Here is a 16,739-nt window from a genome sequence, read left to right on the forward strand (position 1 = left end):
AAATTCAAAACAGTGCATATTCTTCATCTCGTCCCCCTGTCATTCATCATTTATATTGGACAATTTGTTTGCTGTCCATTTCAGGGAAATTCCAGCCCCCCCGAAATTCCTCCTGGGATGAAAAAAGGTCAACAAAGACGGTGAGAGACAACCAAAGAGAGGTGAGCAGTCAAGTGAAACCTCTTTGTATTGCCTCATTATGGGTTCCCACTGTGAGGAAGGAGCAATTTTGTGGCACCAACCAGGTCAATATCTGCAAAGATGGCTGATGGTGGGGATCGGTCGGGCACTTTGTGAAAGACAGTGTGCATATTAATGACCTGAGAGGATTAAAAAGCAATATTAAGTTCAATCACTTGTTCTCTTTCTTTGTTTTTGTGTCTGTCCGTGCATAGTAATATATACTATACATCCTTTTTCATTAAATATTAATTACAAACAGATGTTTCCGACAGTAAAATCTAAGATATTCATCGCACACCCCCTTCTGGATTCACTTTCCCAGGAATTTTGATTTCTTTTCCAAATAAATAGTGAAAAGAAGGAGCTGTCACACTCTATTATGCCCTTTCCAAATCCAGTGGTTTTCCATAACAATGCAAATTTAAAAAAAAGGGTGCAAAGCCAAAGCGGACAAGACTTGTTATTTTCCCCACAAAAGATGGCAAAACATGCTTTTGACGGGATCCAGACATGTTTCATATGGTTTTATGAGGACGAAATTTGCAGTTTTTCACATTGGAAAGTACGTCAATTCATTCCTTGGCTTAAATTGTCACCATTAAAAAACTGTAATTGCATTCATTACTCAAGAATACATGAAAAACAACATAAAAATGTCTGACAGAAAGGCTGTTTAATATTGGATTGAATAACAAAAATGTAACATTACTGAACATGAATTTGTGTATATACAGAGAGTGTATTTAAATGATAACTATCCCAAAATACACAATACTGTGGTTTGTGTCTTGTAGCTTTTTCCCAGCTGAAAAAAAATGTTTTAAAATTCAACTAAAAATGTTTCCAGATGTTGGCAACAAACCGCAACAGTGATATCTCTGTTAAGTTTAATCACATTGACGGAAAAAAAACATTATAAACAGAAAAGGTTGGCAACATATTTTACCAATGTTATTTGTCCTGTTATATCTTGAGGACAGGAATAATAAAACAACATATAATTTTAACATCTCCTTACAGTGCAAATAATATAAAAATAATATATCTAAACTGGTCTTTGTGAATACATGATTTCCCTAACCTTAACCCTAACCCTTTTGAAAATAACACCAAATATTAAACATGTATTTTTTGCTAGCACCTCCTTAGTGTATATTAGTTTACTATTATTTAACAGATATAAAAAATGTTCATGTTCGGTTGTATATTTAAGAAGAAAATTATCGTTGTAGTTATTAATTTCATAAAGCTAGTGCATGCCTCTATTTTTGGTTTGATCCTTTCTCCCTGTAGAAAAATTTGCACCAGTCTGTGACCCACATGCATCTCTTGGTGTTTTATTCAAGCCCTCCGAGTCTGTCAACTGAAGATCAAGGAGGCGGGATGGGCGGTATCTTGTTTGAACATAACCCTATGATTGGACGACGCTATCCTCCTCGCTCCGCTATTGGTCTGATTTGCTCTCAATCAAATCTGTCGCCTATTCCCGCTCCATCCAGCGTGCACGCGCGGAATCATGCGCGCACGCGCCGAGACTGTCTGGAGTATGTCTGATATTGACAAAATAGGACAGTGACTTTTTTCCTCTCGTCTTCTCTTCCTTTACTCGATCTTTTTCACCGAGGGTAGCTGGCCGAATGTAGGATTTTATCCAGCTGCCACAGGAGCCATCATCATGAGGGAAATTTTGTTGTTGTTGTGGGTGGCGGTGGGGGGAAGATGCCAAAGTTTTGGTGCGTCAGCACATTTCGCTGAATGCGCAGACAGGTGAGTTAGCTAACATAAACATACACGATGCTGCTAATACACTACATTTACGCAAATGTTTTAATAGCCGGCTGCATTGAATGGAGTTGCAACGAACCGACGGTACCTGAACACGACGCAATAGATTTGAACGAAGCAGACGTGCTTTGGCGCTTATTTAACCTTCCGAGGAGCATGCGCAGCGCATCTCACCGCACTTTAGCTACCTTTGCAAGTCCCCACCGAACTATTCACAAACTTCGGATTTTCTCCACACGTAAGCCAATGTATTACCCCGTACCAGGTATGCATTTTGTCACGGAGTCATCTCTTCAGCTGGCGTGAAAAGAGTCGTTGTTTATGTTTTGTTTGACATATTTTGCGCTGTCATTCGTTTTTATACTCTGCGTGTTGCTTTCAGGGTTCACGGAAAGAGCAGTCCCCCTCGAGCAAGGCATCAAACAAAAAGGTTGGTTGCTTATATATTTTTTAAGCTTTTTATTTTTAAATAAACTTTTTAAAATGTACAGTATTCACTTTGATGTGTGAATTTTAGTTGACTACAGTTTTTCTACCAAATGGAAGCAGGTTTTGATATTTTAATGGCATTTTACAGTGCGTCTCATCCACACTTTGATGGATTTTCATTATTGCCTGATTTAACAAATGTTAAACTATTTATCCATTATATCCGATATTATAATATACTTGGATACATGCCCATCACTGCTTTTGAAGACCACTACATACTGTCTACAGTTAAAATTGTGCCAGCAGTATCTTACCTTTTCATCAGCTGGAATGCTGAACAGTTCCAAACAGCAGCAAGTACAGAAGCTTTAGGCAAGCCTACTATCAAATCTGTATTTGGACTCAATCAGATGCCCTTTAAATTTGAATAGTGCATATGTGCCAACACTTTCCAGGGGATTGTTCACAATGGAGGAAAAAAACCCAATAAAATCATTTTTTAACTCACTACTTCTTTCAACATAACTGTAACCTTTTTGGAGCCACTGTATCTATTTCACATGGAATGTAAACTAACCAACTCTTGTCACCTTCTCTTCCCTTTCATTTATTTTCTTAATCACTTGACCTTATATACTGATCATCAGCCACTTTCCCATTCTCACCCAATAGTATTGTTCAATCTTTAGTAGCGATCCAAATGAACAATGTTTGCCCCCTTCCACCACTTTTAACTACCTTTTCAAACTGTGAGGCAAACAGAGTTCAAACTATTCATATCTTGCATAAGAGCAATTCATTTTACATTTACCCCGCATGTGAACGGCAATAAAACCCAGTATTTTGCCCATAACAAGATCCTAGAGTTGGCGTTATGCGCCCGCCCCTATTGTTTGTCTGCAGCCTCAGGTCGTCTAGACATTTGTGCTCCTTCACTACAGTCTGCACAGTCTTCCCTGCTCAGTGGTAGCTTTTTTGGAGGGTGAAGATGGCTGCCTCATTGTGTTGTTTTTATGCCCCCCACACCCCTCACTCAAACCCTGTGACCTGTACAGAGTCCACGTGACGAGTAACAACACGCCGACTCAGTCATGTCACGTCAGTAGCCATTTTGTCTCATTCGTTACAGTTCAACTTAGGTTTCTGGTCACGTCCCTTTGCCCTGATAGCCATTTTTATGCCCAATTTTTGGGAAATATATTTCTGCTCAAATCCTGCTGCTCCGTCGTGAAAATGTTAAGCTAACTATAATTTTTTGGGGTGTTTTTTTTTTTAAATAAACTGTGTTGCGTTCAAGGCGTTCCATGGAAATTTGTTCAATCATAGAATTTTCCAAAATTAAACTCACACTATAGAATTATTGCAACGAAAATAGAAAATAGTAATCATTTGATATTATAAGAAACATATGACTGATAATTTTATTGGAAAAAAAGCTATCACAATCAATAACACATGCTAAGATTGGAAACGTATACTTTTAATAAACTTTGAAGGGATGTAGAATTGAGGATGAATAAAATGTAAGAATTAAAATTAGCTGTACACCTGGCTCAAGTATGTCAAATCTTTTTAGAGTGACGATTTTGAGCATCAGGTGGAATTTCTTGCAGTTTGATTTTTGGGGGGTCTGGGGGGCACAGAGGAGGTACTGCAGCAGTCAATTTAAAAAAGTAGATTTTATTCAATTGTGGTATTTGTTATTATTAATGCTACAGTATTTATGGTATTATGTTGACTTCATTTGATATTGTGATACTATATAAAAAATGACCTTTTTATATTTTTGAGGGAATTTGGTGAAGCAACATGTGAGTGGCAGATTTTGGTGTGACAAGAAAAATATTTTTTGTTGTTAAATGATCTTGTCACTTACTTGTCACTTGTCAAAAATGTGCTGGAAGCATCGCTTTGAGATGACATTTTACTTTGGCTCCGTGATGTTTATCTTTTTGCCGTATCAGTGACCAGCCCGGACAAGATCTCTTCATTAACACCTACTTAGAGCACATACTTGTCCTCGTATTCTTTTAATAGCGCTTGACTTGATTTGTTTTTCAGTGGTGCGCTTAGAAAGTCATGTCGGTCAAAAATGAGTGGAATTATAATTAAGGGAAGGTGAGAAAGTCGCCACACTTTCAGGTTGATTGAATTGTGTTGTAGACATTTTGGATTTGCCCATTTTTGTCTATTTAAGTCAAGGTTTCCGAAGGTTGAACCCTCAAAACTATTAACTCATCATTTTGCATTACTCGCATTGACATGTGTCAAACACTAGTTTAAAATGGAAAGTCTGGTTTAAAAAAAATGGTTGTGGTACTCAGTAAAATACGGACCATCCTTTTTTTGAAGCAGAATTGAAGGGTCATACATACTCACCTAAGATTTTTGCTTTTCCAGGAAAATGTTAACTCTTTGATTAAAAAAAGGATAACATTTTTTTTTGTCAATTTTGTATAAAAACTTAACATTTTTCTGGTCCACGATCGTCCCCAGAGAAACTATGCTCTAAAAACTAGATATGGATATTTTTAGTGAAACACCTGTTTGCTTAGTCTATGTTTATTTTATTTTTTTGCCCCCAATATTATCCTAAGAAATAGCTTTTCATGCAAATGGTCATCGGAGCGTGTCTACCTGCCCCCCCCAGCGGGTAAGGGCTCTGCTGACCCCTTCATTCAATAGCATTTTGCAAATGTTTCAAGTGCAAAACAGCAATTCTAGGAATGCTCTGAACATTGTGATAGCCGCAGGGAGATGTTGCTTCACTGCTGGGTTTCCTAAACATTTGAGTTGGTGTGTTGAAAAAGGATTTCTACTCGGGCAGTGGTTATCGAAAATGTTTATTTTTTCAAGACCTTCTCCGATTATCTGTTGTCAAGGAGCCTGCTAGCCGATATTTGAAATTGATAATCATTTGCTGTGATCAATCTGCATCAAAATGTCTCGTAATGCTAATTAGGATACTTGACCTTTAACATTTAATATTGACATGCTAATGATTAAAAATAATAATAAGGCCAGTAGAAATTTCTGGTTTATAATTCTGACCAAAGGTCCAGGGATAGATGTCTAATCCATTTTGACCGGGTATCTATAAATGTCAATGTTAGCCCCTGAGCTAAATTGATAAATTATTAATAGCTTCCTAAAGTTTTCTCCAGTTAAACTCAGTTTTTCTAAAATGGTAACAAAAAATAAATCTTAGTCATTCTCTTATGTCGACTGCGACCAATATGTGTAAAAATGTTACTATTCCTTGCTCATATGTTCAATACAAGTTAAATACAACTGAACAGTAGTTACAGTAATTCTTTTATCGGGAGACAATGTTAGCCACTAAACATTTTTCCATTGTTTTCTCATTGTCTGCTTAGCTGAACAAAATGTTTAATTTGTTTTAAGCCAATTAAGTGATTTGACTTGCGGTATCGTGTTCGAAAATAACTGGACATGGGTGTGTTAATTTGAAGTTGGTGTCAATCATAAAAGTTGGTTTGACCTTGAATGAACTAACCCGTAATGATCTGTACAGTAGAAATTTCGATGTTTATCCCATTTTCACTTGAGACTCGGCTCTAAAATGCTGAGTCCTCCCGCAGTCTTTTTAGTCTCCACCCACGATATGGTCACGAGGTATGACGCCATGATGCTTTCTGGATGAAAGCAGCTGAGTTACAATGTCTGGGATTGCTCATTTCAACGTTTTTTTTTCTTTTTTTCGGCCGCAGCTGCCATTGTCTGTCGTAAACGGCGGGGATTTCATTTGTCGTCACCTTCTTTTTTCCCCCCTTTCACCGTTGCGTATTTAAAATGGAGGCCTTTCTGTATTTACCGTACGACGGTGATTTTCAATTGTGACTCGTTTGTCTGGACTATGACTCCGCAGTGTTGTCGATAGCTCCGAGACAAAAAAAAAAACTGAAAAGAGCGTCCATTTTAGATGAGCTGGTGAAACAAAGGCCGTGCATCCCTGTGGAAAATTACCTCAAAGTGCTGATTTTCATTTTTGGGGGGCAAAATTAAAAGCTAACACGTTCTTCGTTAATTTTTAACTCTGCTTCCTTAAATTAATTTGATGTAAGAGCACATTGAATATTTTCCCCGTCATTTTAATTTTATTTTGCAAGGTCGTTTTCGGTTGTTTGTTCATTATTTATACGCGTTTGACTAAATATTTAGTGTGAAGTGTCCTCATTAACAATAAGATGTTCAAACACTGATTAAATTCTCCTTGTATGAAACCTTCATTCAAATAATTTTTACTCAATGAATATTGAATGAATGAATTTAATATAATCTGTTTGCTTTAGAATTGTAGTCCAGAGACATTTTATTTTTGTTATTCATTTATATATATTTTTATATGTAAAATATGGAGATGGAGTGAATACTATTTTCAAACCTCATGCTACTTTTCATAGAGCAGCATCTTTGGTTGTCTTCTATATTAAATAAACATTATGACTTTTGTTTGGTGTGTACACGGTGTTGCTAAATCATTTTTCCATTTTCACTAATTGTCAAGTAAATAGGTTCTACTGAGCATTGTAAATGCGGGTAAATATATTTGTATCTCATTTTTTCAATTTGGTTCGATACAACAATTACAGATATTCAATCTGTAAAACTTTTATTCATTTATCATCAAATTAAAAGCTTAATTCATGTGCACATCTGCTAATTTTGCAATGTAGTAATGTTTACATGACTCGTATCACACCACACCTATTTGTGTTAAAACCACTACGATTACGAGTACTTAAAAATGACTTGGTTAAACTAAAAAGCGATAATATATGCTGAATACAGCATAGTTATTTTGTTTGCGATTTACATTTCTCCATTTCAAAATTAGGCTGGTAATAGTAACATGAATGCTGATTGAATCTTTTTTTAATATCAAATTTGCAAGAATTGTGCTTTTTGCTATTGTTTATTTGTGGATTCCTTGCTGATTTGTTTACCAGATTTAAGTTAAGGTCAAACAATAATAACTATGGTGCATTACGTAATGTTTTTAATTAATACTGAAGCAGTTGTGTTAAAAGGACTACTAATAAAACAAGCAGAACCATTCTTAATCGATAATAAGTATAATATAAATCAGGGGTCCATTTTCAATCAGGACTTAAACTATAGAGGTTTATTTCAAACTGAATTATACTTTTACTTTGAAACAGTATTCTTGGAGTTTTATTTCAAAATGTATTACATTTTCATGTGTAATGTTTGATGATTAGCAGCCTCATTACAATTGAGTTCCATTGATAATTTTGTGATAACTAGTATATCTTACCTTCATGCCCTTATTGTTTTAATGTGCATGTTATCAAAGTATGACAGACGTCCTAATTACTGTCAATAAAAAAACACACTTTAGCCTATAAGCTAAAAAATAATTAAATAAATAAAACAGATTGCGAGCCTGCATGACCACAAATTCTAACTCCAGGCAGTATGATTTAGTATATCACATATTGTATGAGGTCAAGTACTGGCAAAAATAATCAGTAATTTTTCAACGATCAAAACAGTCATTTGTGGCACCCCAACTTTTCACTACTCAGTTATTTCACAGGCATTTTGCAGTACTGGGACTTGGCTTTTAAGGCACCTTCCCTAATTGGTGCTTATTTAAGAGGATCTGGAGTACCTGTTTCCTCTCTGCCATTTGACCTTTCAGTGAATTAAGATGGTTGAGCAGAATTGGAGTCGCTTGACCTCTGAGCGCACCACGACTAATTAGAAAATCACACATCTCTCCGAGGTAGGGTAAAAAAAATGATTTCCTTTTACGCTATAAGTAGGGGGTTGGCGGCTATCAACCACCTGGCCCAAAGTGAACGCGACTGATTGGCTTTCCCTGGACTCTGAAAGTGAATATTTCACATTTGCTTCCCTGCGTGGATCATATTTGACCTCCGTATAAGCCGTGCAGGCTAGATGAGTGCAGGGTCTCTTTGCTGTCACACAATGGCGCGGAAAGGTCAGTCCTAATGAAGTCGGGGGGGGGTGACCTCCGGTATTCAGTGACTTGGCATGGGCCCCCGTCCCTCTGCCGCAACCATGCCGCTTAATCCTTGTTTGATCCTAATTGATAGGCATTAACACGATCCTTATCCAGGAGCTGTGTTTTGTCTTGCATTGGCCTCCTTTCATGGTGTGGCTGACACAAAGTGTGAAAGCGTTAATCCAAATGTGAAATTGATATTTTTCCACGTTTGTGTGATTAAATGCAAGCCATGCCTCAAAACACTGAAGAGTACTTAAAGGACTTAGCACGTGACCCCAGAAATCCAATACCAGCCCATCGTTGCGCTATTTTCCTTGGGGTCCTTTTCATCTTCATTGCCCAGCGATTACCGCCTATTTAACAGGGGACTAATTACCGTCTTTTGGAATGTTTGTGTTGACTTTTAAGGCACAATGTGTGAACAATGTGGCCACTAAACTTGGCGCAGGTGTCCCAGCGAATATCTTGACTTGGATCGTGTTAGCTTTAGTCAGAAAGACTCTACCTATAACAGGGACGTTCAAACAATGTTTTCATTTCAACCAATCCAGAACAGACAGTTTAACCAATAAGGTTTCTGAAATGGTGAAACGGTGTCTTCTTCAGCCCATTTTGGTATTTTAAAGAAATCCTGGAAAACACCTAAAAATAGGGATTTCAAATCAAAATGTTTGACTGTGTGTCTTTTTGAGACTTTCTCTTAATTCAATGTAAAACTGCTTAGCAAATTTTACTAAAACTTGCTTTGGGGCGAATTTGTGGAAAGCAGAACTGAACTCATTTTTCACAAATCACGACTGTGCTTCTTACAAATGTGCTGAGCTTTTAAGTACAAGAAAAGTGTGGATTTAGTGTGGCTTAAAAAAAATGAAAAATGCTAATAGAAATGCCTTAACCTCAATCCCATCATGATGTTTACACAGAATAAGAACATGTAAGAAAGGAAGCACAATATCGGCTTTCACAGACTATAAAAGGGGGCTAATATCTCATCTACGGTCAGGTGGGCGTTCAAATAGCAAGCAGTGCTTGGAGACATTTTTCTTGCATTTCCGCTCCCAAGTGTGCAATAGTCCACTTCAGGACGGCAGGTGTTGCTCGGTTCTTGTTGGTTTCACACGGAAAGTCCGCTTCCTCCCTGGAACGCGGTGCTCCCGTCTCTGTAGGATTGGATTTTTCTTTTAGACTTGTTTGCGGCACTGAATAATGAGCTCTCTGGAAGTGCCTGATGACATAATCTGGAGACTGCTGTGAAGAAAAATAATTAATTACCGCAGAAAACTACAGACTCCTATGCCACTGATGTACTCCACTTGACTGGTTCCCACCTGTCCCACTCTACGGTATATGTGCCGTACTCCTAATTGTCAGATTTAACTTCAACAAGCCCCCCTAACCCCCCAAAAAAGACACATGTGCATCATTCTGTTGACTTGACAGGGTGTCTTTGCTTCACGGTATACAAAATTGAGGTTTACAGTAAAAAAAGTACATTCTTTTATAACTTTAAACTTTATTTTTATCCATTTTAATCCTGTAGGGTGACCTTGTGTGTCATGAAAAACACTTTAAAATAAAATGTATAATTATTTTGAGTTCAAATGTCATCTTATGCTCAGCTTTCTTCCAATAGCATCATTGTTGATTTTTCATTGTTAATGGAAAGTGACAAAAAAAAAACAGTTTGCCAAGCTCACATCTATATTTTAAATCGCTATTGGACGTAACTCATGACTTTGGCAATTATGCTAATATTCATGAAAAGTATAGAGTATAATAGCTATTGTATAGTTACAGTAGGTCTCAATACAGTATTTTTGCACCCTAGTCAGTGCTTCATGATTTTTGCTATGCCACACTTTGTTAGCAACTTAAGCCAGTGATAGAAAAATCCTTCTTCCCGCGGACGCTTCAATCAATAATTGCACTTCTCGGGAAGCACGGCAAACGTGTGCGCACGTGTGTGTTTTACTCCGAGGCTACAAAAAATGCTAAGCAGGCTCAGATGTGTACAATAAGGCACTCATGTTAAACCCTTGTGTCAGCGCAAGTCAACAGTGCAGCTCTATATTATCTTGTTTTGCAACATGAGCCTTATTGCCAGAACATCACACGTGACATCTTTTTTCTCACTAACTGCGAGGATGACAGATGAAAACGTTCATGTAAAACGCCTCCGTGATGTTTGTGCATCACTGCGGAGACACATGTTGCTGTTTTTGCAGTTCTGCCATGTGAAGTCAATCTTGTGAAGATAAAAAGACACTTATTTCCTCCCCTTTCGGGATAGAGTTGTCAAATCCTCACCAGTGGACCGCCATTTTCATTCAATTTCCACTACGCCGTCTGTCCTATTTCCCCATTCATGAACACGCATCATTTTTTTGGGTGTAGCCATGTTGACATGGATTTTCTTTTTAGTTTTATTCAATTAGAAAATGTCTGACTACGTGTGTTTCTCGATGTTTGGGTAGATGAGGAAATACCTTTTCAGCTTGTTCAAACTGTGTGAGAGGATTGCCTGAATTTAATCCATACTTGTTCACATTGAGTGAGTTAGAGTGAGTGGATGGCTGATATTTCTTTACAGATTAGGTGCTTCTGGCTATAAGCTCCACCCACAAGTTTTACTAGAAAACATTTTTTTAAAAATAAAAACCAAACAGGACTATATATTTTGTGTTCAGATTCTATTTACCTTGGAAATTTGTAAAGACAGGACGCATATATTAGAATACACATTTGTTTAACACAATTAATGTAACATTCCAAATTAAAAATACACACAAAACATTTGGAGTGACGATCAGTGATGTTAACTGTGAAGGTTTTTTTTATACTTTGGTTGGTTGGACGGTTGTTTATTTATTTTTTAACCTTGAGCAGCTCAAAGAAAAGTTCTAATTTCATTTCATTCCACGTGGGCCCATCCAACCCAACTTGTCAATGCAGTACCTTCACACACACTCACATAAAAACATCTCATGACAATAGCACTCACCATCAAGGGCGCCATCACCTTTGCCACTAATGAGCCTGTTTATTTATCAGATTTTCCTCTTAGGCTTTGTGTTGCAAGAGAGGGAAAAACAAACCACGCATAGCACAAGTCAATTGTCTTCTTCAAACAACAATAACATGGATCGTAGCTCAAGGGTAGATAAAACTACTAGATAAAGTATGAAAATGTTCACATTGTTAATCCTATGGACAGTTTTAGGGTTGCTTAATTTTTACATTCATCTTATGTAACTAGCTTTCAAAATAATGGCTTTTACGATGCATATCTGTTGACATTATCCAATTACATAGAATAGTGTATATCAAGTTCTAGGCAATTTTCTTAGACCAAGAGTCATACTTGTCAAAGACATAACAATAACCGAAATCTAGTTGTTTGTTGTTGTCTTGTTTTTCCGAAAACGTTAACGAATGACTCGAGCTATTTATGCAATTAGCCTCAGGATATTTATTCTGATAATCTTGACTGCTCAATTTCTTTGCCACTAATGTCATATATCAATACTTAATAACCAACTGACAACCATACAGCGACTTAACGTATGGCGTCAACCGTCGGGTTTACTGATTTATATTTGCAGATTTTTTTTTAAACGCAAATCTCGATTTGGAGCTTAGTCCCTTTTCAGTAATAATGAGGCTTGTCTGATTCACATCCTTTTTTCCATTTTAGCCTACATCTGTCAACGCCACTCAGCGCTGTTACATGGCTTTATTTGCTCATGTCGATTGGCTCCCAGTCTTTGAAGCTTTACTGTATATTTGCTTATCTGTCCGGCCATCCCGTCTATTCAAACAGCGTTCCTTCTATTCAGCCTCTTCTCTCACTGGCTGAGCCTTTTTCCCCCCTTTTTTGTTCACCCTTACTTATTTGGGGACCAGATGGTGAGGGCCACGGAAGCGCCTCTTTTGTCTGGCCGTCCTTGTGAAAAGAGTCTGTCCTCCCTAATGTAATCAGTGGCACCGGAAGGGTCCATTTTGGAGTGTGAAAGGAGACAATCGGGGCCTTGGACACGTCCAGATTACACAAACGTAGAGTGCATCTTCCACGCCAGCCCCTTCTTCTTCTCCCAGGAAGATCCCTATCTTTGATCACTGGAGGGTGGAAGTGGTGATCCCACCTCAGCGGGGCCAAAGGCCGAGCCCGCCCTATCCCTGTTTACCCTGCACTTGGCTACCGCTGACCCCTCCTTCCGGAAGCAACCACAGGGAGCTGGTTTGATACCATGACCTGTCTAGACACCCTAGCCTGTTGCCAAGAGGACGTCATGATCTCTGACCTCAAATATGGTTGGAAAGGAGCCACTAGGCTCTTTTTTGTTTTTTTTCAATTTTCAGAGTTAGGGAGAGCAAGCAGAATGGGCCATAGCCCACCTAATCCCCTTGGAAATACAATTTGCGAGATTGTTTGACTTTTCAGACAGATGGAAAATTATAGTCTTTGGAGCCTGATTCTTAAATTGTGCTACTTTGTTAATGTAAATCAATGGTTAGTGACGACAGGAACAATTTCATGTTTGTTTCTTTTTTGGGGGGCCGTTAAGGTGTGAAAGTGAGGAATCAACGGTACGGTTGGTGGCCCTTTTAATTTGTCTTGAAACACTCCCTGCCCTTCTTTGACAATAATAGTGTGACTGTCAGACAGATGGAATTAGCGGTGACTAGCCGCTGTGTACCCTAATAAATGGCTTTTAAAAAAAACTTATTGAAAATATTTGCAGGCTAAGTTGAAAACAAGAAAGTCATTTTTTTGCACTTTTTTTAGTGTCATTTCCTTGATATTTGAAGTAATCTAGCTAGCACACTGTTATTTTTAAGATGAATTTTCAAAATGAAGTTGCCATCCAAAAGATTTTCATTGATAAACACATCTGTTTTCCTTCCAAAATTGTAGTTGAACTCTATTTGTGACAGTCTTACTTTCAATTTTTTTCCACCTAAAATGAATCACCAAATATTTCCAGCCCCCATGCATTTATTTATTCAATGCAAAAGTTTAGCTCTTTTCTCAGTCTTATCAACATGTCACCGTCCCACGACAGCGTCACACGGTGGACGACATATTCTCATATCGGGGGCTTCTCATCTCTCTGGTTGTGATTGCGCCGCCATCATGGCTGCCGCCGACCCCGCCCTCACTTGCTTGCCACTCAGCAGTGGTTAAAATGGCAGCATGAGAGAGAGAGGGAGAGACGCCCGCGACGGCGAGCTAGGACACGGTTGACTGAGCTGAAACTCGCCTTGTATGGCGCCTGAAACACAGACCATGAGTTTTGCATAAATGCCCATGTATACAATTACAATTTACACTACTTGTCTTATAGCCCAATTGCCATTTTTTTAGTACTGATATCCCAATGCCTATTTCCAAGTGATATGGGCGAATCCCATTTTATCACCATTAGGAGATATTTCTCAAACTACCATTTTTGGTTACCTTGCTTGTAATATTGGGTAAAATAAGACAGCCATTGGACGCTATAGCGTTTACAACACAATTTGGCTGTTGAAAAAAGTTCATCTAGTATTTTTCTAGCACCGAGTGGCAAACAAATAAACATCAACGCTGTATTTTGTAACTCAATATGGCTTTTATCGCAATTTTACGGCGAGCATCAACCTTTTTTGAACCCGCGTCTTTGGCAAGATGCCGTTTTAGTCAGGTTGCATGTGATGCATGATGGGAACCTGCAGTTATCCCTGACTTTCTCTGCACAATTTCCATTATCCACATGCTTGGTTTCCAAGCTGCATGATTGTTCTAGTTTTCACTGTCATTTGTGTTTTGAAGTGTGGAAATATCGCCTTTGATTGCATGCGCATTCATTTTTAATGCCGGCAGAGCACAGTGGGTTGATCAGCGATGATTGAACATCTTTTTGTTCTCGCCAAAAGCGCTCGACTCTTGCGCTTATCTTATCATGCCGAGTCCCAATCAATCAGCTCTATCAAGTATTTCCCAATTGGACACGTTGAGTAAGTAAGTGAGCTCATTCAGTTTGAAATGACTCCAACTACGAAAGACCCGAATGACTAAATAACTCAATTGCAGTATGTCGCGTGGTTACGGTTAGGGATTTTTGGTGAGCGGTAGAAAATGTCCAAACAATCTATTTTTAATCCTACCTAGTCGTGCTCAATGACACTTATTAAACACATTTTCTTTTCCTCTTTCCACAGTGTAGCGAGCTGGTGGCGTTGTTTGGAGAAAGATGTCATGCTCAGGATGGGCTTTTTTCCCCCCTTCTCGGGCGATGATGTTGCCACGGTTGCTGCTGGAGCACCAAGTTCCTGCTTTGTGCCGCTCTGCCGTGTTGTAGAACCACCAGGTGAGTGACAGGCTGTTGGGAAACTGATAGGGGGCCAAGGTAAGTCTGATCTCTTCTTGACCCTGATCCCTTTTATGTCAACACAAAACATTGAGATGTCCTCTAGAGGTGTGGCTGGGTTTTATTTCTTTATTTTCCACACATTTATCAACTCTGATAATGCTATTGCATAGATGTTTAGTCCATTGGAAGTGGGAGGGTTGGCAGCACTCTCCCAGGTCAAATTGATTGGACGTCAATGCCACTGAACCGTAGCTATTCGCTAGCAATTCTCACAGTTTAGATGTGATTTTTAAAGTGACTGAAATATTCTTTTAGGATATCTTCCTTCTATCATAAACATATATAATAATGCCAGTATTAATTGACTTGTTTTTGGGGGACCCAGATGTCCATATTAAATGAAATGACATCCCCGAGGCAATTTTTCTGTTTGCAATTAAAATGTAAATTGAGGAAAATGCAAGTTCATTATTCAAAGTGTCAATAAATATAATTATATATGAATAAATACATTTAGTATATATATATTTTTTTAAAATATAATTGCTTTGTCATGTATACACAAAATCCTGCCCTGTTAGTCCATTAGTTCACATTCTGATTAGGACTTACTTACGATTACATTTAGAAGGGCAGTCATTTTATTTATATTTTAATGTTAAAAACAACAACAACTAAAACCTCAAATCTTAAAATGTTCTATTCAGACACTTGGTAACACTTAATTCTAATTCACTGCATGATCATTTATACGTGGACTCAATATGTGTGGACTTTGCAAAATAAAATGAAACTTCACGTGTTGTGTTAAACAAATCTCGAAACCTCACTCTTTAACTTTCCCCCCAAATAAATCGTAACTTTAAACAAAAGTCTTCCTGAAGTTAAGTGGAAGAAGTTTCATTTTTTTATTTTGAATCCGACTTTAGTTGAAAGTTGGCTTAAAAAGCAATTTGAATTAGAACTGGGACTTCCATGTCAAGAAATAGAAGCTCTGTTGTAATATGAATAGCAATATTTGATAAATAAATCTTTTGAGGTCGGCTCCGCCATTTAAAGGAAAACATCCCTCTGCCAGCCAAGCTAAGGATGAGTTTTCTTTCCCACTCACTCAAAGACGGTGTGTGAAATGAGAGTTGCCTGGGTGTGGCTTTTGCCCGAAGCATCTGGCGGCTATTGTGCGGCCAGTCAAACCTCTGCAGGCACCAGCGCCCTGACTTCCATACATGAGAGATCAAGGGTTACCAAGGTGCTTCGCGGAGCCCAGGCCTCAATGCGAGCCACAAAATACTCATTTCCTTTTGCGTGTTAGCTTGCCCGAGCAGGGATTCAGACAGGGTCACCGACATTTATTTTTTTCTTCCTCTACTTCTTCCGTCTTCAATGAAAACGACCCCGTCGTCAGTCTGCCACTTGTACAGTACGTAGCTTCTCTCTCTCTCTTTATCTCTCTTTTTTTTAGCCAGCTTTTTGTTTATCCAGCACCAGACAGAGGTGCCTCGCAAGTCGTCCCGTCCACTTCTCATTCTTGCCACTGAGCCACGGCATTAACTTGTATTCTAACAAGATTAAAATATATTCGTCCTGGGGATTAGCATAGTTAGGTGTCCTTTCACCTCGCCACAGTAGGCTTTGATCTGCGTTGCGAGGCGAGAGTCCTCCTGGCTCAGACCTCGCCGTTCGAGTGCCAAGTGTGAAATTGGCCTGATGTCATCCCCATTCTTCACCTTTTTACGTCTTTCAACACTTTAATGATGTTTCCGTCACGACGCCCGGGCACCTCCAAGCAGATTCCGCTCTGGCCCGGAGGAAGCATGTGTGTGTAAAGGACACAGTAGGGGAGGAGGAGCTCATGGCTGCCTGCATGTGGCCATTTTTGGGGGGATTAGATCGTTTTTAACAGGTGGATAAAGGAGATCTTGCCAGAAAGAAAATACTCCTCAAGAGTTAGAAACTTAAACCCACTTATG

At 38.6% G+C, this 16,739-nt stretch overlaps 1 protein-coding gene across 7 annotated transcripts in view; it reads left to right on the forward strand.

Annotated features, from left to right (window-relative positions):
• Nucleotides 1-1,677: 1,677 nt before the first annotated feature.
• LOC144091525 (uncharacterized) overlaps nt 1,678-16,739 on the forward strand; it is a 31,492-nt gene continuing 16,430 nt past the window's right edge. For 5 of the 7 annotated variants that reach the window (XR_013305742.1, XR_013305740.1, XR_013305741.1 and 2 more), the window contains exons 1-3: nt 1,678-1,950; nt 2,351-2,398; nt 14,618-14,766. Coding sequence is in view for 1 of the 7 variants with exons in the window: in XM_077623928.1 (XP_077480054.1) it covers nt 1,859-1,950; nt 2,351-2,398; nt 14,618-14,766 (289 nt within the window). In the remaining 6 variants the exon portion in view is untranslated. Of the gene's footprint in view, nt 1,951-2,017; nt 2,234-2,350; nt 2,399-14,617; nt 14,767-16,739 lie in introns of all 7 variants that reach the window. The other 2 variants (XR_013305743.1, XR_013305744.1) reach the window with 2 other exon arrangements.

Source organism: Stigmatopora argus, chromosome 17 (genome assembly GCF_051989625.1).
Source record: "Stigmatopora argus isolate UIUO_Sarg chromosome 17, RoL_Sarg_1.0, whole genome shotgun sequence".
NCBI classification, from domain to species: Eukaryota; Metazoa; Chordata; class Actinopteri; order Syngnathiformes; family Syngnathidae; genus Stigmatopora; species Stigmatopora argus.